Source organism: Somniosus microcephalus, chromosome 9 (genome assembly GCF_052327205.1).
Source record: "Somniosus microcephalus isolate GS21.2 chromosome 9, FLI_Smic_1.0, whole genome shotgun sequence".
NCBI lineage: Eukaryota > Metazoa > Chordata > Chondrichthyes > Squaliformes > Somniosidae > Somniosus > Somniosus microcephalus.
Window position 1 is genome coordinate 44,313,388 of NC_140995.1, and position 23,870 is coordinate 44,337,257.

Sequence of the window (23,870 nt, forward strand, 5' to 3'; positions counted from 1 at the left end):
ACGGGAGTACTCATCAATAATGTTGAGGAAGTACACATTGCGGTCGGAGGCAAGGGAGAGGCCCTTTAAATTCAACGCTCAGGCGCTCGAAGGGGCGAGTGGTTTTTATCAGGTGAGCCCTGTCTGGTCTATAAAAGTGCGGTTTGCACTCAGCGCAGACTTGGCAGTTCCTGGTCATGGTCCTGACCTCCTCAATGGAGTAAGGCAGGTTGCGGGCCTTGATGAAGTGGAAGAACCTGGTGACCCCCGGGTGGCAGAGGTCATTGTGGAGGGCCCGCAGTCTATCGATCTGCGCGCTGGCGCAGGTGCCACGCGATAGAGCATCCGGGGGTTCATTGAGCTTCCCGGGCCGGTACAAGATCTCGTAATTGTAGGTGGAAAGTTCGATTCTCCACCTCAAGATCTTGTCGTTTTTTGATTTTGCCCCTCTGCTTGTTGTTAAACATAAAAGCAACTGAATGCTGGTCAGTGAGCAGGGTAAATCGTTTTCCGGCCAGGTAGTGCCTCCAATGACGCACAGCCTCCACAATAGCCTGGGCCTCCTTCTCAACAGCGGAGTGTCTGGTCTCCGGGCCCTGGAGGGTTCGTGAAAAGAAGGCCATGGGTCTCCCCGCCTGATTAAGGGTAGCGGCCAGGGCAAAGTCGGACGCGTCGCTTTCCACCTGGAAGGGGATGGATTCGTCCACTGCGTGCATGGTGGCTTTGGCAATGTCTTCCTTGATACGGTGGAAAGCTAAGCGGGCCTCTGCTGTCAAGGGAAAAGAGGTGGACTTGATCAGTGGACGGGCCTTGTCCGCATAGTAGGGGACCCACTGGGCGTAATAGGAGAAAAACCCTAGGCACCTCTTCAGGGCCTTGAGGCAGTGGGGCAGTGGGAGTTCCATAAGGGGACGCATCCGGTCGGGGTCGGGACCGATGACTCCGTGTTCCACAACACAGCCAAGGATGGTGAGGCGGGTTGTGCGGAATATGCACTTCTCCTTGTTATACGTCAGGTTCAGGAGTTGGGCGGTGCAGAGGAATTTTTCGAGGTTTGCGTCATGGTCCTGCAAGTCATGGCCGCAGATGGTCACATTGTCCAGATATGGGAAAGTGGCCTGCAACGCATTTTGATCGACCATCCGGTCCATCTCCCTTTGGAAGACGGAGACCCCGTTGGTGACGCCAAAGGGAACCCTAAGGAAGTGATAGAGGCGGCCGTTTGCCTCAAAGGCAGTATACTGGCGGTCCTTAGGGCAGATAGGGAGCTGGTGGTACGCTGATTTCAGGTCAATGGTCGAGAAGACGCGGTACTGCTGCTTCTCGCCGGTCTTAACGACCACAACCTGGGCTCGCCAGGGGCTGGTGCTGCCCTCAATAATCCCCTCCTTCAGGAGCCGCTCCACTTCGGTTTTAATGAAAACCCTGTCCCCGGCACTGTATCGCCTGCTCTTTGTGGTGATGGGCTTACAGTCAGGAGTGAGGTTAGCAAACAGTGGGGGGGTGGTGACTCTGAGTGTGGAGAGGTTGCACCTGGTGCGCGGCGGGCAGTTTGGAAGCTGCTGGCTGCGGACTGTGAGTGGGGGGAGGGGTCCACCGTACGCCATCGTAACACTTTTAAGGTGGCACTGACAATCTAACCCCAGTAGAACGGCAGCACAGATGTGGGGCAGGACCAGAAGTTTAAAATTATCGTACACAGTCCCGTCTACTAAGAGTGTCACCACGCAGTAGCCGCCAATGTCCGCCGACTGGGACTCGGAGGCCATAGAAATCCGCTGGTGCGCAGGCAGGACTGGGAGAGAGCAACGCCGCACCGTGTCGGGGTCGATGAAGCTCTCCGTGCTCCCAGAGTCAAAAAGGCAGGTTGTTTCGTGACCATTTACCTTAATGTCCATTGTGGATCGGGCCAGTTGGTGCGGTCTCGCTTGGTCCAGCGTAACGGAGGCCAGCGTAGGGGTCGGTGTGTCGCTGCGGGTATCAGATGAGGCGGTGTTGGGGGCCTGCTGCGTCCCGGCTGGCATCCAAGATGGCGGCGTCCATGAGCCCCATGTGGCTGGAGGCGTCCAAAATGGCTGCTGTTCCGGTGGTTCGCACATGGCTGGGGAGGCCCAAGATGGCGGCCCGCACGGCCCACACGCGGCGCTGCTGGGGTTCGGGGTGGCTTTGGCCCTGCAGACGCTGGCGTAGTGTCCCTTCTTCCCGCAGCCCGAGCAGATCGCATTTTTCGCTGGGCAGCGCGCTCTGGGGTGTTTGGCCTGGCCACAGAAGCAGCATTTCTGGCCTTGGGACACTGCTGCGGTAGTTGGGCCATTGCTGGGATGTGGCTGGGGTGGCACGGCGCTATGAGACGGTCCTACCGTGTCCCAGGCTGTCATTCCCCGCGGCGTCCACGGTGCAGAGGAGTAGGCATCCATGCCCCGGTAGGCTGCGTCCAATGATAGTGCGAGTTCAGAGGCCTTGTTGAGGTCGAGGTCACTCTGCTCCAATAGTCGCTGTCGGGTGTAATTGGACCTGTGGCCCGCTACAAAAGCGTCCCGGATAAATTCCTCTGTGTACACGGCGGCCTTTACATCCTTACAACCACAGGCCCGGCCAAGCACAGACAGTGCCTGAAGGTATTCCTCGGTCGATTCCCCAGGTTGTTGTTTACGACTCCCCAGGAGGTGCCTGGCGTACACCTCGTTCACTGGGCGCGTGTACTGGTCCTTGAGGAGCTTGAGAGCAGCCGTGTACGAGGTCGCGTCCTGGATGACCGAGTACGCTCGGTGGTTCACTTTGGAGGTCAGGACATCCAGTTTGTCCTCATCCGATTTGACCGTTGCAGCGGAGGCGATCAGGAATCTTTCAAAGCACCTAAGCCAGTGAGCAAACTTGGTGGATGCGTCCGCCTCCCGATGGTCTAAGTCCAGGCATGCTGGTGTGAGGATCTTCTCCATTATAAAAAAATCTTGTTAATAAAATTGATGCGCTATCAATTACTCAAAAGACTGAGGTTAAGCGAGTAACTAACAGGCTTTTATTAACAAGAGAATGAAGGTGTGCCTCGAGTGGTCGACCAGTCCAGAATACAGAGGGACTGTGGAGCAGTCACCTTTATACCTGGACTCGTGGGAGGAGTCAGCCGAGGCATGTACAGACATGTACACAGTGGAATACAAACACCCACACAGGCAGGTATAACAGTGGTTTACCTGTGAGTATAAAAGGCTCCAGAGACCAGGTAAGGCGTACCAGTCTCCAATCTCGGAACTCAGAGGGAAGGAGAGAAGTAAAAAGAAATCGAAGTGTGACGTCACCAGAAAGCAGGTAAGTGATTGGTTGGTGAGTATTTCTCTCTTTTTAAACCTTAACTTTGTGGTTTATAATTTCTAAAGTCTCTGTGGTGTAGCGGGGACTGTTTATAAACCAGTGCCCTTAAATATATCATTTAGCTGTAAGGTAACTTCAATTCTGCGGTTTATATTTTCTAGGGTCTCTGTGGTGTAGCGGGTACTTCTGCCATACAAGCGCCCTAGAGTATATCTTTAATTGGTGGTATTGAATTAATTAAAGGGTAAGTCATGTCAGGACAGCCCTGCCTCGTCTTATGCTCCACCTGCGCTATGGGGGAATTCAGGGACACTGCTGGTGTCCCTGACGACCATGTGTGCCGGAAATGTATCCAGCTGCAGCTTCTAGCAGTCCGCATTGAGGCACTGGAGCTGCGGATGGATGAGTTTTGGAGCATTCGCGATGCTGAGAGGGTCGTGGATAACACGTTTAGTGAGTTGGTCACACCGCAGTTAAGGGTTGCACAGGCAGAAGGGAAATGGGTGACCATCAGGCGGAGCAGTAGAAGCAGGCAGGTAGTGCAGGGGACCCCTGTGGCCATTCCCCTCTCAAACAGGTATACCGATTTGGATACTGTTGAGGGGGATGACTTACCAGGGGGAGGCAGCAGCAGCCAACTTCCTGGCACCGGGGGTGCTTCTGCTGCTCAGGAAGGGAGGAAAAAGAGTGGGAGAGCAATAATGGTAGGGGATTCTATCGTAAGGGGAACAGATAGGCATTTCTGTGGCCGTAGACGTGACTCCAGGATGGTTTGTTGCCTCCCTGGTGCCAGGGTCAAGGATGTCACTGAACGGCTGCAGGGCATTCTGAAAGGGGAGGGTGAACAGTCAGAGGTCGTGGTTCACATTGGGACCAACGACATGGGTAGGAAGAGGGATGAGGTCCTGCAGCAAGAATTTAGGGAGCTAGGTAGTAGATTAAAGAGCAGGACCTCAAAGGTTGTAATCTCTGGATTACTCCCGGTGCCACGTGCTAGTGAGTATAGGAATAGGAGGATAGAGCAGATGAATGCGTGGCTAATGAGTTGGTGCAGGAGGGAGGGCTTTAGTTTCCTGGATCACTGGGTCTGCTTCTGGGGAAGGTGGGACTTGTACAAGTCAGACGGGTTGCACCTGAACCAGAACGGGACAAATATCCTTGCGGGGAGGTTTGCTAGCACTGTTGGGGGGGGGGGGGGTTTAAACTAACTTGACAGGGGGATGGGATACAGATTGGAGCTATAATAGGGGGTGATGTACAGCCATATATAGAGGAAAAAACAAGTCAGCTTGGAAGGCAGAGCAAATATGTAACGGCACAAGGGAGTAGGGCAAGGCTGGGTGGCATTTATTTTAATGCAAGGAGTCTTGCGAATAAGGTGGATGAACTGAAGGTGTTGATGAACACATGGGAGTATGATATTGTTGCTATCACGGAGACATGGTTGAGGGAGGGGCAAGACTGGCAGCTCAATATTCCGGGGTATAGAATCTTCAGGCGAGACAGGGGGGGGGGGGTAAAAGTGGAGGGGGTGTCGCAATATTAATTAAGGAGTCAATTACTGCTGTAAGGAGGGATGATATATTAACAGGTTCCTCTAATGAGGCCATATGGGTAGAACTTAAAAACTAAAAGGGGGCAAGCACTTTGCTGGGAGTGTACTATAGGCCCCCAAACAGTCAAGGGAGATAGAGGAACAGATATGTGGGCAAATCTCAGAGAAATGTGCAAATAATAGGGTAATAATAGTGGGGGATTTCAACTTCCCCAATATTAACTGGGATAGTCAGAGTGTGAAAGGCTTAGAGGGTGCAGAATTCTTAAAGTGCATCCAGGAGAGCTTTTTGATCCAGCATGTAGGAAGTCCTACAAGAGAGGGGGTGGTACTGGACCTAATTCTAGGGAATGTGGCCGGGCAAGTGGTAGAAGTGTTAATAGGTGAGCACTTTGGTGACAGTGACCATAATTCGGTGAGATTTAAGGTAGTCATGGAAAAGGACAGAGGTGGATCGGAAATAAAGGTTCTAAATTGGGGGAAGGCCGATTTTAATATTATAAGGCAGGATCTGGCCAAAGTGGACTGGGATCAGCTACTTGTAGGAAAATCCACATCGGAGCATTGGGAGTCTTTCAGAAAGGAAATAGAGAGAGTACAATGGCAACATGTTCCCGTAAAGGTCAAGGGTGGGACCAACAAGCCCAGGGAACCTTGGATGTCAAGGGATATACGAGAATGGAATAGGAAAAAAAGGGGGGATTTTGGCAGATACAAAGGACTAAAGACAGAGGAAGCCCTAGAGGAGTATAAAAAGTGCAGGGGGATACTTAAAAAAGAAATTAGAAGAGCGAGGAGGGGCCATGAAATAACACTGGTGAGCGAAATAAAGGAAAATCCTAAGGTGTTTTATAAGTATACTAGCTGGAGTGCCCGGTGGTGCCGAGTGTTTTTTGAGGGCATGTTGTTATGAAAAAAGTAGAAATAATTTTTATATATATAAATGAGTTTGTCTGTCTGTCTGTGTGGGAAGGAGAGAGAGAGAGAGAGAGAGAGGGAAAGAGAGAGAGACTGGGGGGGGGGGAGAGAGGCCCGGGGATCGAGAGAGAGACTGGGGGGAGAAGAGAGAGACGGGGGGGGGAGAGAGCAATTGGGGGGGGAGAGAGCGACTGGGGGGAAGAGAGAGAGAGGCTGGGGGGGAGAGAGAGAGAGACTGGGGGGGGGAGAGAGAGACTGGGGGAAGAGAGAGAGAGAGAGAGACTGGGGGGAGAGAGAGAGAGACTGGGGGGAGAGAGAGAGAGACTGGGGGGGAGAGAGAGAGAGACTGGGGGGAAGAGAGAGAGAGAGACTGGGGGGGAGAGAGAGAGAGACTGGGGGAGAGAGAGACACTGGGGGGGAGAGAGAGAGAGAGAGACTGGGGGAGAGAGAGAGAGAGAGACTGGGGGGGAGAGAGAGAGAGACTGGGGGGGAGAGAGAGAGAGAGACTGAGGGGAAGAGAGAGAGAGAGAGACTGAGGGGAGAGAGAGAGAGAGAGAGACTGGGGGAAGAGAGAGAGAGCGACTGGGGGGAGAGAGAGAGAGAGAGACTGGGGGAGAGAGAGACACTGGGGGGGAGAGAGAGAGAGAGACTGGGGGGGAGAGAGAGAGAGAGACTGGGGAGGAGAGAGAGTGAGAGACTGAGGGGAAGAGAGAGAGCGAGAGACTGGGGGGAGAGAGAGACTGGGGGAAGAGAGAGAGAGCGACTGGGGGGAGAGAGAGAGAGAGAGAGACTGGGGGTAGAAGAGAGAGACGGGGGAAGAGAGAGAGAGAGACTGGGGGAGAAGAGAGATGGTGGGGAAGAGAGAGAGAGAGACTGCTGGATTTAGTTCGGGATTAGCCTGGAGAGAGAGTGGGGGAAGGAATGCCTCAGGCCTGGCCCGATGGACCCCTGCGAAGGAAGGAAGGAAGAAGGCGAGTTCTCTCCCTCTCCCACTCCCTCACTCTTTCCCTCCCTCACCCTCTCTCTCTCCCTCCCCCTCTCTCTCCCTGCCCCTCTCTCTCTCCCCTCTCTCTCTCCCTGCCCCTGTCTCTCCCCTCTCCCCCTCCCTCCCCGCTCTCTCTCCCTCTCTCTCCCTCCCTCCCCTCTCCCTCTCTCTCCCTCTCCTCTCCCTGCCTCTCTCCCTCCCTCCCCCTCTCTCTCTCCCCTCCTCCTGTCTCTCCCTGCTTTCCTCTCTGTCCCTCCCTGCCCTCTCCCTCCCTCCCCTCTCCCTCCCTAGCGCCTCAGGCCCGGACACTGAGCCGAGCCCCGGGATCGGGCCGAGGGGGGGAAAGGCCGAGTCCCCGGCCCGCAGCCAGAAACGGAGCCAAGCCCCGGGACCGGGCCGAGGGGGGGAAAGGCAGAGACCCCGGCCCGCGGCCGTAAACGGAGCCGAGCCCCGGGACCGGGCCGAAGGGGGGAAAGGCCGAGTCCCCGGCCGCAAACGGAGCCGAGGACCGGGCCGAGGGGGGGAAAGGCCGAGTCCCCGGCTGGGGCCTCCAGCTCCACAAGGTGGGGAGACCTTCCCTGGAAGACAACTGAGTTCCTTCATACTTGAAATGGATCACTTCATTTCTAACTGTTCCTAAATACTATTTAAAACTGAATTAATTTGTTCTTTTCCTTAGTTCCCTGTATTAAAGTTCAGGTTTTTAAGCACCCCATAGCTAAGAAGACAACTGCACTACATGATCTGGCATTAAGCCATATAGAACAGGAAGGTGGCAGCTGTTAAAAAGTGAATAAAAGTAAAAGCTGAGGTAAAGATGGCCGAATTAACGGCAGTTTGAAAGATTAGGCCCAGCCCACACACGCAATTAAACGCCCCCCGTGACGCAGTGCGCTCCCCCCGTAGGATTGGTCAACCTTCACGTCACTCAATGCTAATGAGCGGATTTCTCCCGTATGATTGGCCAACCGCTAATGAGTGGAATTCTGAACGTTTTTTGTCTACTGTCCGATCAATTTTTGTCTGACCCTCCTAATCATAACCTTTCTTTTGATATATAACATATGTGTAGGTACGCTCTATAACTTTTGAGTGATGCCCGGATAGACAGACAGACAGACAGACACCACTATCCTTTTATATATATAGATAGATTAAGGGCAAGAGGATAACTAGGGAAAGAGTAGAGCCCATTAGGGACCAAAGTGGCAATCTGTGTGTGGAGCCAGAAGATGTAGGTGGGGTTTTAAATGAATTTTTTGCATCTGTGTTCACTATGGAGAAGGACGATGTAGACATAGAAATCGGGCAGGGGGACTGTGATATACTTGAACATATTAGCATCGAGAGGGAGGAGGTACTAGCGGTTTTAGCAGGCTTAAAAGTGGATAAATCCCCAGGCCCGGACGAGATGTATCCCAGGCTGCTGTGTGAGGCAAAGGAGGAGATTGCAGGGGCTTTGACACAAATTATCAGAACCTCTCTGGCCACAGGGGATGTGCCAGAGGACTGGAGAACAGCTAACATAGTACCATTATTCAAGAAGGGTAGTAGGGATAAACCAGGGAATTACAGGCCAGTGAGCCTAGCATCAGTGGCAGGGAAATTATTGGAAAAAATTCTGAGGGACAGAATTAGTCTCCACTTGGAGAGGCAAGGATTAATCAGGGATAGTCAGCATGGCTTTGTCAAGGGAAGATCATGTCTGACCAATTTAATTGAATTTTTCGAGGGGGTGACTAGGTGTGTGGATGAGGGTAGTGCAGTGGATGTGGTATACATGGATTTCAGTAAGGCTTTCGATAAAGACCCGCACAGGAGACTGGTCAAGAAGGTAAGAGCCCATGGGATCCAGGGTGCCTTGGCACATTGGATCCAAAACTGGCTTAGTGGCAGAAGGCAGAGGGTGATGGTCGAAGGTTGTTTTTGTGACTGGACGCCTGTGTCCAGTGGGTTACCGCAGGGATCGGTGCTGGGTCCCTTGCTGTTTGTGGTCTACATTAATGATTTGGATGTGAATGTAAAAGGTATCATCAGTAAGTTAGCAGATGACACGAAAATTGGTGGGGTGGTAAATAGCGAGGAGGGTCGCCTCAGTCTGCAGGACGATATAGATGGGTTGGTCAGATGGGCGGAACAGTGGCAAATGGAATTTAACTCTGAAAAGTGTGAGGTGATGCATTTTGGAAGGACTAACAAGGCAAGGGAATACACAATGAATGGTAAGACCCTAGGAAAGACAGAGGATCAGAGGGACCTTGGTGTGCATGTACATAGATCCCTGAAGGCAGCAGAAAAGGTGGATAAGGTGATTAAAAAGGCATATGGGATACTTGCCTTCATTAGCCGAGGCATAGAATATAAGAGCAGGGGGGTTATGATGGAGCTGTACAAAACGCTGGTTAGGCCACAGCTGGAATACTGTGTGCAGTTCTGGTTGCCACACTTTAGGAAGGATGTGATTGTTTTGGAGAGGGTGCAGAGGAGATTTACCAGGATGTTACCTGGGCTGGAGCGCTTCAGCTATGAAGAAAGACTGGACAGGCTGGGGTTGTTTTCCTTGGAGCAGAGAAGGCTGAGGGGAACCTGATTGAGGTGTACAAAATTATGAGGGGCATAGATAGGGTAGATAGAAAGGAACTTTTTCCCTTAGTAGAGGGGTCAATAACAAGGGGGAATAGATTCAAGGTAAGGGGCAGGAGGTTTAGAGGGGATTTGAGGAAGCACTTTTTCACCTAGAGGGTGGTTGGAATCTGGAACTCACTGCCTGAAAGGGTGGTAGAGGCAGGAACCCTCACAACATTCAAGAAGCATTTGGATGAGCACTTGAAATGCTATAGCATACAAGGCTGCGGACCAAATGCTGGAAAATGGGATTAGATTAGGCAGGGCTTGATGGCCGGCGCGGACACGATGGGCCAAAGGGCCTCTTTCTGTGCTGTATAACTGTATGACTCTATGGCCTAGAAATTGAGTGGGCTTTGCGCCCATTTTGCGGCGCTAGAGGTCATTGCGCTGGACTTACAGCCGGTTCAGAAATTCCCTGGGGCCCTACCATCGGCGGTAGACCGGTTGCGCTGCGCCGGCACCGATGACGTCATCGGTGTGCGCAGCGTCCCGGTTGCCGTGGTGACGGGCCCCAGCGCCGAAATTGAGTTGCGGCCGCCTCGCCCGTGGCAGCCGCAACTAAGACTCTGGCAACCGAGTCTTACAGGAGTTTGCGCCGGCGCATTAAGGTCGCGCGGCGGCCGGCCGCTTTCCCGCCGGCCGCCTGCCCGCACCTCCCTCCCCGGACTCCTCCACCCCCCCCCCCGCGGAACAGATGCTTCTGGGCTGCGAGCCCGGCACTTCCCCGAGGTGCCGGGCTCATTTTTGTGAAGATTTTACCAGCCAGCGGGCGGGTGCAGGCAGCTCCTCCTTAACTGAAGGAGGAGGCCTGCACTTCCCGAGCCTGCCGCACCGCATCGGGCGCCGCAGCGCCGGAATAGCGCCGCAATGCGGCAGGTAGCGCCCATTTTCAGGCGCAAACACCCTTCAGTAGCGCCGGCAGCCGTTTGGGCGCGGCACTACTGAATTTTTGGCGCGCGCAGGGGGACTTAGCGCCGGCGCTAACTTTCCGGCGCCAAAACCCTGGCGCGGCGCCAACTGAATTTCTAGGCCTATGACTCTATGTTCCCATGCACCTGCTGCCCATCTACAAGAGACACAGAGGCCTCGAAATTCAGTATAGCCAGTTTTGGGGCGGTAAAGTCAGGCGGGTGCTAAAGTTTGCGCCCGGCACAAAGTCGAGGGCACTTCGCCGATATTCAGTAGCTTCGCCCTAAGAGGTTGCTTGAGCGCTAAAACTGGCGATGCACGCCTATCTTTAGGCGCTAAGCCGGCGGTGCTGAGGGATAGCGCCGAGGCCGGGCGCAGCGCAGGTGCGGTCATTTCTTGATTGACAGCAGACACCGTGGCGCCGGCCAGCTCTTAAAGGGGGAAGGGTCGACTTGGTCTGCTGCAACGGCCTGCACACTGCAGCCTTCCAGCTAGGCCTGAACACTGCTGGTGATCAGAAGGAGCCATGGCAACGGTACAGAAGGCCCGTGAGCGTGCCCTGCGCTTCTCAGCCCATGACTTGAAGGTGATGGTGAGGGCCTTGGAGAAGAGACAGCACATCTTGTTCCCGGACACTGGCAGGAAGCCTCCCACCAGCGTCTATAGGAAAGCCTGGAGGGAGGTCGCCCGCTGGGTGTCGGCCACCGGCGATGCCCCCAGAGACAATGTCTAATGCCGGAAGAAGTTTAATGACCTGACCAGGATTGTCAGGGTGAGTACCCTTTCCAGTCTCCTCCTCATCCTTGCATGTACACCTGACATGATGGGCAAAGGGACCTGAAAGCCCTAATGGCCAGCCCTCAGCCAACAGCTATGGGACAGTCATGAACATCAATTGCACATTCTGCACTTTACACCATGGGAGGCAGTGCACACCACATCAGGGCTACACACTGGCCAAGCTATTCCACCATGGGAGGCAGCGCACACCACATCAGAGCTACACACTGGCCAAGCTATTCCACCATGGGAGGCAGCGCACACCACATCAGGGCTACACACTGGCCAAGCTATTCCACCATGGGAGGCAGCGCACACCACATCAGGGCTACACACTGGCCAAGCTATTCCACCATGGGAGGCAGCGCACACCACATCAGGGCTACACACTGGCCAAGCTATTCCACCATGGGAGGCAGTGCACACCACATCAGGGCTACACACTGGCCAAGCTATTCCACCATGGGAGGCAGTGCACACCACATCAGGGCTACACACCGTACTTACAGGCCGTCCTTTCTCTTGCAGGCAAAACTTGCCAACAACCGAAGGCACCAGGAGGAGACCGGGGGAGGCCGCCCCCAGATCCAGGAGCTCACTCCCCTGGAGGAGCGCGTGAGTCGCCTCATGGGAGCCCGGGTGATTGGGCCCGTCGCCTGTGGAGATGCCGACCCTCTTCTGGGCCACAATGGTATGGACATCACCTTTTGGACCTCTCTCGTCGCACTTGCGCATCCGATCTACCTCCTTTGCCACTGTCCGACCAATGCGCTGAATGCCACCAGTCATGCCGCCCTCGCTGACGCCCTCTCCTCACTCTAAAGCTACTCTTGTGCCTTCCTGCTTTCAGCTGGTGACGAGGAGCTCCCTGAAGCTGCCAGTGACAGCCCCTCCGAGGAGGAGGAGGAGGAGGAACAGGAAGGCGGACCATCAGGGCAGCACTCAGGTCCGGCTGCAGATGCCGAAGTAGTGGACATGTCTTCCCTGGAGGAGAGCCTGGAGGAAGTGTCGGAGGGGAGTGGAGCTGCTGGGACCAGTGGCGTCCAGCAACCCAGGAGGGCTGTGGTTGGTCCGCGGCCTTCCCCCCAGAGGGGGGAAGGATCGGAGGGGAGTACAGTTGCTGGGCCGAGTCGCCGCCGGCAACGTGGCAAGGGTCGGGCAGCTCTGCCCCCTGCTCCCCAGCGGGCGAGTCCGGACTCCAGTCCGGCCACGTTCAACTCAGTGGAGGCGCGCCACCTCGATCAAATGGCCCAGGATTCGGATCGCCGGCACACCGAGCTGATGGGGGTAGTGGCACGGATGCCTGAGGCGATCGAGTCCCTGGCTAGTAGTGTGCGCGAGTTCGGGGCCTCACATGCCGCGAGTGGCCGGCTGATCAGTGATGCCGTCCAGACAGTGGCTGCTCTGTTGCGGTCGCAGACCAGGGCAACGGAGGCACTCACTGCTGCCACATGCGCTGCATCAGCCAGGCATCGCCTGGACACCCGCCGCGCTGCAGCAGCACAGCGGGCTGCCCTTCGGCAGATTGGTGCGCACGCTGCAGTGCGGGCCCGGGCGAGTGCCAGAGTGCCACATCACCAGCCAGCGCCTACCATCCGCCAGATTGCACACATTCCTCCAGCCGTCACCGCCACTCCCCCAGCGGCGCCTCAACGGCAAGCGGCTGCGAATGATGTTGGCAAGGCACAGCTGCGCCAATCACCAGCCGGCCCCTCGAGGGCCAAACCCCGTCTAGGCCGCCCCCCAAGGGCATCTGCCGGAAGGACATCTGACCCTCAGGAGCCTTCCCCCAGCCTCGCAGCAGCCACTGGGCAGAGCTTGCGGAGGAGTAGCAGGCCGGGCAGGGGCCCCAAAAGGCTCGACAAGGTCTCGCCCTCGCGGCCCAATAAGTAGACGGTGTGGCCAAGTGTTATTTTATATGGCGATGCCTATGTTTCTTTTGGGGATGGTTGTTTTGTTTCTGGGGATGTTTTTTGGGTTAAGGCCGAGGATGAAGGCCATTTTTGTCCAAATGTTCAGTTATTCCTCCCCAGGTTGTGGGAGTGAGTCATTTGATGTACTGTTTTTTGGGGCCGTTGAATGTTTCTGGGTTTCATGTGGGAAGGGGTTTCATTGGTCTAAAATAAAGATTTCTCTTTATTCAGAGAGTGTCCATGTTTGTTGCTGTAAGTGTTTGTTGCCTTCGCCGGCTGAGGGCTTGCAGAGCGGCTGCGTTCATGTTCCTTCATGGCCACAAGGCATTCCCTGGCAGGGGGCTTAGAAGTGACGTTCAATAAGCCGCCGACGGACGGCCCTTGGACCTTCTCGCTCCCTCCTGGGATGGTACTCCTCCTCCTGCTCCTCCTCCTCATGCTCCTCCTGCTCCTCCTCCTGAGGTGGTGGTCCAACGTGAGGTGGCAGTGCCTGAGTCCTGCGGCAAGCCAGGTTGTGCAGCATGCAGCAAACAACGACGAATTGGGACACTCGGTCCGGGGAATACTGCAGAGATCCGCCGGAACAATCCAGGCAGCGGAACCGCTGCTTGAGGACGCCAATTGTTTGCTCGATTATGTTCCTGCTCGCTTGATGACTCTCGTTGTATGCCTCTTCAGCAGGGGTCCTGGGCGCGCGGAGCGGGGTCATGAGCCAGGTACACAAAGGATAGCCTTTGTCCCCGAGAAGCCATCCTCTTGGGGGAGGCTGTGCCTCGAACATGTCACGCACAGTTGTCTGCCGCAGGATAAAGACATCGTGGCTGCTGCCTGGAAAGCGGGCATTGACAGCTAGGATGCACTGCTTGTGGTCACACACCAGCTGCACATTGAGGGAATGGTAGCCCTTCCGGTTGCGGTAATCCTCGGCATGCTCCAGAGGTGCCCGCAAAGCCACATGCGTACAGTCAATGGCGCCCTGCACCAAGGGGAAGGCCGCGAATCTTGCAAATCCCAATGCACGCTGATGCTGCCTCTCCAGGGCCATGGGGAAGGAGATGAATTGGCGTCTCCTTCTGAAAAGGGCATCGGTCACCTGGCGGATGCAGCAATGCACGGCGAACTGGGATATGTTAGCAATGTACCCAGCAGCGGATTGGAAGGAGCCGGTGGCATAGAAGTTCAAGGCCACCGTCACCTTCGCCTCCACCGACAGAGACGTCCTGCTCCTGAGCTTTGGACGCAGATCTCTGCGAAGCAGATGGCAAATCTCTCCAACCACCTCCTTTCGGAATCTCAGCCTTTTTACACATCGCGCGCCACTCATGTTGAGGTAGGAGCGCTGCTGGCGGTATGCCCTGACTGGGTAAGGCCTATGTTGCCGACGCCTGTTGCCCCCTCTGCGTCTAGCCAGGGCTGCCCCTCTCACACCGCGTCTGCGAGCCCTACGGACATGACGCTGAAACTCAGCGTTGGCACCCCATGCAGCCCCCATAATATGCTGCCAAACAGTCAAATATCCAAGAGGCCACTTGCAACGCTTTGGCCTGAAGCCAAAAATACCTGAGCTAGTGTTGGCCCAAACCAGAAAGCTGTCTTCCTTGGTCTCTCTCCAGAAATCCGTTGCACAAGAGTGTTTGCTGCAAAATGGCTGCCCTTTATAGTGCAGGGTAAGTGCCCTTTAATTTACGCTCCCCGGGGCCCACGTCGGCTCTGTTGCGTTCCACTAAACAAGCGTTCGGGCTGCCGGCCGCACAATGGGGCGGTCCCACTGAAGTTCTGGATCGGGGCGCGCAAAGGGCGTTGCACGAGGATATGACATCATTTTCTGCGCGCACAGGTGAGCGCGCGCTAAGACTTTGCGCCGGCGCTAAATGTCTACTTAATTTGGGGCGAGGCGCAGATCGCGCTGCGCCCGGACACTACACGCATAGCGCCCGAAATTCACTTCTCTTAAAGCGCTAACGGCTGGCGCAACCAACTGAATTTCTAGGCCAGAGTGTCCACAGCGCCTGGTCTGCACTCAAGGCCTCCATAATCAGCACCTGTGAAGAGACGCTCGGTCACTCGACCAGGAAACACCAAGACAGGTTCGACGAGAACAACCAGGAGATCCAGGAGCTAATAAGCCGCAAGCACAAGGCATTCCTGATCTGGAAACAGCAACACAATTCGAGAGCAAGAAAGCAGCTCTACAAACGCCTGAAGGTTGAGGTCCAACAAAAAACTCGCGACCTAAAGAACAGGCGGTGGGAGCAGCTAGCTGACAACCATGACGTGTGTGGATACTTTAGCGCAGTCAAAACCATCTATGGCCCAAGCACCCAAGGTCCTACCCCACTGCGGGCCAAGAACTGAGAGGTACTCATCAAGGACAGAGAGGCAATCAGTGCCCGCTGGAAGGAACACTTCGAAGATCTCCTTAACCGAGACTCTGTCTTCGACGCGAGTGCCCTCAACTCCATCCCGCAACACGCTACCCGCCACCACCTCAGCACAACCCCAGCCCGGCATGAGGTTGAAAAGGCCACCCAACAACTGAAGAACAACAAGGCCTCAGGAGCAGATGGAATCCCTGCCAAGGCGGAGAAGCACTATTGGCGCGAATACATTAACTAATTTCTCTTATTTTGAAGGAGGAGAGCATGCCAGGGGATCTCAGAGACGCCATAATTATGACCATCTTCAAGAAAGGTGACAAGTCCGATTACGATAATTACAGAGGAGTCTCCCTGCTGTCTGCCACAGGGAAAGTAATTGAAAGAATCCTCCTCAATTGCCTTCTCCCAGTGGCTGAAGAGCTCCTCCCAGAGTCACAATGTGGATTCCGCCCACTAAGAGGCACAATGGACATGATCTTCACCATGCGTCAACTACAAGAGAAATGCAGGGAAGAGCACCAACCACAGTACATAGCCTTCTTTGACCTCACAAAGGCCTTCGACACCGTCAACCATGAGGGATTATGGAGTGTCCTCCTCAAATTCGGCTGCTCACAAAAATTTGTCACCATCCTCCGCCTGCTTCACAACGACTTGCAAGCTGTGATCCTGACCAACGGATCCACCACAGACCCAATTCACGTACGGACCGGGGTCAAGCAAGGCTGTGTCATCGCACCAACACTCTTCTCGATCATCCTGGCTGCAATGCTTCATCTCACCCTCAGTAAGCTCCCCGCTGGAGTGGAGCTAGTCTATAGAACAAATGGAAAACTGTTCAACTGCCATCGCTTCCAGTCCCGATCCAAGGTCGTCCCATCCTCTGTCATCGAATTACAGTATGCAGACGACGCTTGCGTCTGCGCACACTCTGAGGTCGAACTCCAAACCATCATCAACGCCTTCACCAAAGCGTACGAGAGCACGGGCCTTACACTAAACATCCGTAAGACAAAGGTCCTCTACCAACCTGCTCCCACCACACAGTACTGCTCCCCGATTATCAAAATCCATGACGAGGCTTTGGACAACGTGGACCACTTTCCATAACTCGGGAGCCTACTGTCAACAAGGGCAAACATCGATGACGAAGTCCAACACCGCCTTCAGTGTGCCAGTGCAGCCTTCGGTCGCCTGAGGAAGAGAGTGATTGAAAACCAGGACCTCAAACCCAGCACCAAGCTCATGGTCTACAGAGCAGTAGTGATACCCGCCCTCCTGTATGCCTCAGAGACATGGACCATGTACAGCAGGCACCTGAAAGCACTGGAGAGGTACCAGCAATGCTGCCTCCGCAAGATCCTGCAAATCCATTGGCAGGATAGGTGCACCAACATCAGTGTTCTCGCTCAGGCCAACATCTCCAGGATCGAAGCTTTGACTTCGCTTGATCAGCTCCAATGTACGGGCCACATCGTCCGCATGTCCGATACGAGAATCCCAAAACAAGTGATCTACTCGGAGCTCCGACATGGCAAGAGGGCACCAGGTGGGCAGAAGAAATGCTTCAAGGACACCCTCAAAACCTCCTTGAAAAATGCAACATCCCCATCGACACCTGGGAATCCCTGGCCCAAGACTGCACAAAGTGGAGGAGAAGCATCCGGGAAGGCACCGAACACCTCGAGTCTCTTCGCCGGGAGCAAGCAGAAGCCAAGTGCAAACAGCGGAAGGAGCGCACATTAACCCAAGCACCCCACCCACCTGCCCCTTCAACCACCATCTGCCCCACCTGTAACAGAGACTGCAGGTCCCGCATTGGACTCATCAGACACCTGAGAACTAATTTTTAGCGTGGAAGCAAGTCATCCTCGGTTCCGAGGGACTGCCTAAGAGAGGTGGTAGAGGTCGCGGGTTTGAGAGGTGCTGCCAAAGAAACCTTGGTGAGTTGTTGCAGTGCATCTTGTAGATGGTACACACTGCAGCCACGGTACACCGATGGTGGAGCGAGTGAATCTTTAAGTTGGTCGATGGGGTGTCAAGCAAGCGGGCTGCTTTGTCCTGGATGGTGTCGAGCTTCTTGAATGTTGTTGGAGCTGCACTCATCCAGGCAAGCGGAGAGTATTCCATCACACTCCTTAATTATGCCTTATAGATGGTGGAAAGGCTTTGGGGAGTCAGGAGGTGAGACACTCGCTGCTGAATACCTAGCCTCTGACCTGCCTTTGTTGCCACAGTATTTATCTGGCTGGTCCAGTTAAGTTTCTGGTTAATGGTGACCCCCAGGATGTTGATGGTGGGAGATTCTGCGATGCTAATGCCGTTGAATGTCAAGGGGCGGTGGTAAGACTCTTGCTTGTTGGAGATAGTCATTGCTTTGCACTTGTGTGGCGTGAATGTTACTTGCCACTTATCAGCCCAAGCCTGAATGTTGTCCAGGTCTTGTTGCATGCGGGCATAGACTGCTTCATTATCTGAAGAGTTGCGAATGGCACTGAACACTGTGCAGTCAGCAGCGAACATCCCCATTTCTGACCTTGTGTTGGAGGGAAGGTCATTGATGAAGCAGCTGAAGATGGTTGGGCCTAGGACACTGCCCTGAGGAACTCCTGCAGCGATGTCCTGGGGCTGAGATGATTGACCTCCAACCACCATAACCATCTTCCTTAGTGTTAGGTATGACTCCAGCCAGTGCAGAGTTTTCCTCCTGATTCCCATTGACTTCAGTTTTACTAGGGCTCCTTGATGCCACACTCGGTCAAATGCTGACTTGATGTCAAGGGCAGTCACTCTCACCTCACCTCTGGAATTCAGCTCCTTTTTCCATGTCAATTAGTTTTTTCCCTCATGTTGGTTCTCTCACCACCTGTTGCAGGCCCAGACTGGCAGCTATGCCCTTCAAGACTCGCCTAGCTCGGTCAGTAGTGGTGCTACCGAGCCACTCTTGGTGATGAACATTGAGGTCCCCCACCCAGAGTACATTCTGTGCTCTTGCTACTCTCAGTGCTTCTTCCAAGTGATGTTCAACATGGAGGAGTACTGATTCATCAGCTGAAGGAGGGTGCTAGGTGGTAATCAGCAGGATGTTTCCTTGCCCATGCTGGTCTGAAGCCATGAGACTTCATGGAATCCGGAGTCAATGTTGAGGACTCCGAGGGCCACTCCTTCCCGAATATATACCACTGTGCCACCATCCCTGGTAAGCCTGTCATGCCGCTGGGACAGGACATACCCAGGGATGGTGATGGAAGTGTTTGGGACATCGGTTGAAATGTGTAGAATGATTTTACATTGCTTGGGCTTGTTAAGCCCGCCCAGCGCGTTTCCCAGTCAATTAGAGGAAGCGGGTCTGGTGACGTCATTTGATGACACGTCATCAGCCGGTTTCCTTAAACGGACCATGCACAAATTTATTTTGACATTTGTGCTGTCCGTGTTCTACAGCATTGAGGTGCTACAAACACTGACAAGCACTACACAGAGGTGCAAAGCTGCACCCAGCCTCTCCCATGATTCCCTCCTTATGCTTATGGAGGGAGTCACAGCACGCAGGGAGGTTCTCTTCCCTTCGAATGAGTGGAAGACACCTCCCCAGGAGACCAATGCAGCCTGGTTGCACATTGCACAGGAGGACACAAGCAGGGATGTCGTCAGGAGGACCTGGCTGCAGTGGTGCAAACCTTTCAATGGTCACAGTAGATCACAAAACGTTACTATAAAGCCACACTCAACCTCATCCTGATTTGCCACTCATCACATCCACGTCACTCAGCCTTCCCTACCCTACTCCTGCACATCCTTACTCACACCAGCTTACCTTGCACCTCCACCCATCCCTCTTTACCTACTTCATCAATTCCTCATCTCACTAGCCACCCCTCACACTCACCCTGATCCTAGTCAAATCATACCAACTAACAACACACAAGTGTAGGCACTTGATTGTTTTAGCTAATGTTCATGTAAAGTTTCTGTTAATGTGGTGTCAAACATTGAAACCATTATTTTCAACACTTTGCGTTCTTGGACAGATCAGTGTACACATTTGGAAGTGGCTTACTGAGTTGCAGTGAATGGTGAGACATAATCGTACCCCCCGCAATGGTCATGAGTGTGAAAGGACTGGCTTGGGCATTGTAGGGATGCTTTATGGTGTTGGGGTGGGGTGGTGTCAACCTGGTGCATCATGTGGCAGCCAGGGTGTACAGTGTCAAGTGAAGTAAATCTGGCTGTGGTGAGGCCATCCCTGTCCTCCTGGGTAGCAATGAGCTTGGGTGCTGATGCCCTGTGTTCTGTGCAGCATCAGGTGAATGCAGAGAAGTTTGGTGATGTTGGTGCTGCTGGTGTGCCTGGTGCTGCTGGTGTTGGGGCTGATCATGGTGAGATTCTGAGGACCAAGGTGAGATAGTTTCAAGGGCACCGATGCTGATGGAATAGATGGCAGGTGAATTTGAGATGACAAAAGCGATCTGTCAATGGTGACAGAGATTGTTCCAATGAGGTGACACTGGATAGAGAGTTTACGCTGCAGGATTTTGCAAGAATTTCAAAAATCTCTACAGCCCCAAAGATTATATTTTTCATTAAAGATAACCTGGGTAGAATATACCTTTAAAAATCCAGGGCATCAAAATGGCCATCAGACCTCGTGGCAGAAGACAAAAGACAGTCTCTCTTCAAAGCACGGGCTGACAAAAAGGACTTGAAAGGCAACCTGTATGTCTGTGAAAAAGGAAAATCAAAGATGGCTGTCCGGCCTCGTGGCAAAAGACACAACACAGCCTGTGTGCATATGGAAAGGAAAATCAAAGATGGCTGACAAAGGATTTAGAGAAACCCCCAGCCTCTGAAGCAATGAGGTATTTAAACTGTCAATCAAAGGCAGTTTAGGGAGTTTCACCGCAGGACAATCGATGTTTGTTTACAGGAAGTCTACAATGTTGACACAAAGGCTTAACCACTTAAAGCTGTCAATCAATTACGGTTGCACTGACCACAGGACAATGGCTTTGTTTACACTAACATCCAAGGGCTGTTTGCCCAGCAATTAAGGAAACAGACATGTTTTTTTCAAACTGAGACAGCTTTATTCAACCCAGTTTAAACAAATGGGTAATTCATCCAAACCCCGTCACAGTCAATGGGGACAGTTTGGATCCCTTTTGTTTAGCCCAGATACATCCGGATTTGGCCGCGAAGATTTCGGCTCCAAATGGAGTATAAAGATAGCTTCTCAGGAAGCCATCTCTCTCTCTCTCTGCCACCTCGCCTCCAAGCTCTGCCTATAGAAGAACAACTCGGCAACCCACCTAAAGGAGTGGAATACCAGCAGTTACTTTTAAACACTGGGGTATCTCCACTTTCAGGGTGGTGAAGAATCTCAGACTGCAGGGGCATGGAGCAGGCGTTTCTCTGGTGAGCATAGATTTTCTGGCCCATCACAAGGCAACCTAGATAGGTATTAGGGGTGGGAGTTAAGGGGAATTTGTTACATTGTAATTTTAGTCAATTTTCCCTTGTTGTGTCTGTTTTCTCCTCCCCTATTAAGTAAGAGTGTTGTACTAAGCAAAGGTGCTGTAGTAAGCAAAGTGTACTGTATTAAAAGTGTGCTGCACTAGTTAAAAGTGCTGTATTTAAGTAAAGGAGTGTTGCACTAGGCAAAGAGTACTGTCATAGACTAAAGTGCTGTATTTAAGTAAAAGAGTGTTGTACTAAGCAAAAGAGTGCTGCAGTAGACTAAAAGTGCTGTATTTAAGTAAAAGAGTGTTGTACTAAGCAAAGTGCTGTAGTAGACAATAAGTGTACTGTGTTAAATAAAAGTGCTGTATTGAGCATAGGAGTGCTGTATTGATTATTTTCAATTTATTTCTTTTTATTTCAATAAATACTGGTCTGTTTTGCACCCAACCATGAGTCTCGTTTTGTCTACAATGCTGCTGATTAAGTCCAGCGGTCAGAACCAGGAAAGGGGAGCGATTCAAAACTGCACGGGGCTCTGGAGCAGCTCAGAGACTTCTGACTGGCCAGAGACAATAACCCCAGTATATATAATATACCTGTTGTGTCTGGGTATAATAAGACACAGACTGCAGGAGAAATGGTACAACAGGTGTTTACTCAACGTGGCTCACAGTGGAACTGCCTGTACAGATTACTACTCAGTGCGATATACAGGTGTGGTCACTGCTGGTACTACAGTATACATCAGCTGTAAAAAGTAGTTTCCCCTGTTAGATCCGTGTGTTAATGGAGACACGGAATGCAGGAGTTGATTTAACAAGTGTTTACTGAACAAAGTCTGGAGGTGAACTAACAACACAAGACGCTACACAGGCTTATATACCCGAGTGGTCACTACTGGTACTACAGTATACAGGGGCTTCAAAAACATAGTTCCTCTTAAAGGTACATACACTACACCTCCCTTAAAGGTATATACATTACAATTCCTCCCCTTTTAGATTAACAGTACCATAACACTCATTTAACAATTAAATATCAAACTAATTACAATTAACACTTTTAACATGCAACATTAGCTGAAAATAGTCTATTTATATATTCAGTCTTTGGGGAGGCTTCCTGATCCTTTCTGGATAGCGCCTTTCCCGAGTGTCTTGCTCTTGGTGCGGAGGCGATTCTGGCCCCCTGTCGTTGGTTAGTTCATCAGCTTCCGATGCTACTGTTTCTGGGGTAGATGCGACCTGTACATCAGGTTCATCACCAGGTACGTATGGGCAAGGCATGGGGTTGACTTGTTCCTGTGACTCTAGGATCTGGTCAGCATGGCGTCTCACGATGCTCTCCCCAACGTCCACTTTGTACATTAGTGGGCCCTGCCGTGTGCATATCGTTCCTGGCTGCCATTTTTCTGTTCGGTAGTTGCGGGCCAAGACTGGTTGCCCTACATTGAAGCTCCTTCTTGGCTTCTCATGGATGTGCTGGAATTGCTTACTCTCAACATCTCTTCATACGTTTGGCCTGAGAAAATCCAAGCGAGATCTTAACCTTCGGTTAAAGAACATCATGGCTGGGGCCTGGTTGATGACTGCATGTGTCGCATTCTGGTAGGCGAACAGGAAATTGTCCACCTTGTGCTGCAGCGGAATGTTGTCATTGTACATAGCCTTTATTGCCTTCTTAAAGGTTTGTACGAACCTCTCAGCCAATCCATTTGTGGCTGGATGATACGGGGTGGATGTGTAATGCCTTACCCCATTCTTTTTCAATAACCTCCGGAACTCTTCGGACACAAACTGTTGTCCGTTGTCGGAGCAAATCTGTTCTGGCAAGCCATTCCTGGCAAAAATGGTCCGCAGGACTGCAATAGTTTTTTCCGTGGTGGTGGAGGACATTTTGATGCCATCAGGCCATTTCGAGTGCGCATCCACGGCTATTAAAAACATTGAGTCCATGAATGGACCAGCAAAATCAATATGCACCGGTTGCCATGGAGATGAGGGCCACTCCCATGGGTGTAGAGGGGCCTGTGGTGGTGCATTTTGGACTTTCTGGCATCCTGACTAGCTCTTGGTCACGTCCTCGATTTGTTTATCGATTCCCGACCACCACACATAAGCCCTGGCTAGGCTTTTCATTTTTACCCCTCCCAGATGACCTTCATGAAGCTCATTGAGCACTCTATCCCTTAACTTGGGTGGAATTACCACTCGGGATCCACACATCAAGGTCCCCCGGCACACTGACAGCTGTTCTCTCCTTGTCGAGAATGCTGGCAACAGTGAGTCGCCATGTGCTGGCCATCCCTTCACCGTCAAATCAAATATCCAAGACAGTGTCAGGTCATTTCGGGTTTCCTTTTCGATACAAGCGTTAGTTACCGGTAGGTATTCAACTATAGTCGAATGGAATATTTCGACAGGATCCACTGCTGGTGCTTCCTCCGCAGTAGGCAGTGGCAGGCGTGATAGCCCATCAGCATTTCCATGCTGTTTCGTGCCCTTATATTCAACCTCATAGTGGTGCGCCCCTAGAAAAAGTGACCATCTTTGTAGTCGTTGCGCAGTCATCACCGGAACGCCCTTCTTTGGATTAAAAATGGAGACAAGAGGCTGGTGATCAGTCAGCAAGGTGAATTTCTGCCCGTGCAGATAGTGATTGAACTTTTTCACTCCCCACACTAGGCTGAGGGCCTCCCTGTCAATCTGGGCATAGTTACGCTCAGCTGAGGTTAGTGATCGTGACGCAAAGGCTATTGGCCTCTCTGAGCCGTCCGAGAATTTGTGCGACAGCACCGCTCCAATGCCGTAGGGTGACGCATCACATGCCAACCGAATTGGTAATGCTGGGTTGCAATGGGCCAATACCTCTTTCGATGTGATTAGTGTTTTGCTCTTCTGGAAAGCTCGTCTACATTCGTCACTCCACTTCCATGGCACCCCAGTTTGCAGTAAGGTGTTCAGTGGGTGTAGTACTGTAGACAAATTTGGCAAGAACTTATGGTAGTACAGGTAGACTATCCTTTATCCGAAAACCTCGGGACCAGCCGTGTT

At 52.7% G+C, this 23,870-nt stretch overlaps 2 protein-coding genes across 12 annotated transcripts in view; one reads left to right on the forward strand and one right to left on the reverse strand.

Annotated features, from left to right (window-relative positions):
- The window catches only part of LOC147112361 (protein eyes shut homolog), a 2,879,641-nt gene that overhangs the window by 662,511 nt on the left and 2,193,260 nt on the right, over window positions 1-23,870 (reverse strand). The gene's annotated exons all lie outside the window — the stretch shown is intronic.
- Window positions 10,066-13,056, forward strand: LOC147112362 (uncharacterized). The gene is made up of 2 exons (XM_085996558.1): window positions 10,066-11,757; window positions 11,917-13,056. Exons 1-2 carry the CDS (start codon window positions 11,205-11,207, stop codon window positions 12,957-12,959), a joined length of 1,596 nt encoding a protein of 531 aa, XP_085852684.1. The 5' UTR covers window positions 10,066-11,204; the 3' UTR covers window positions 12,960-13,056.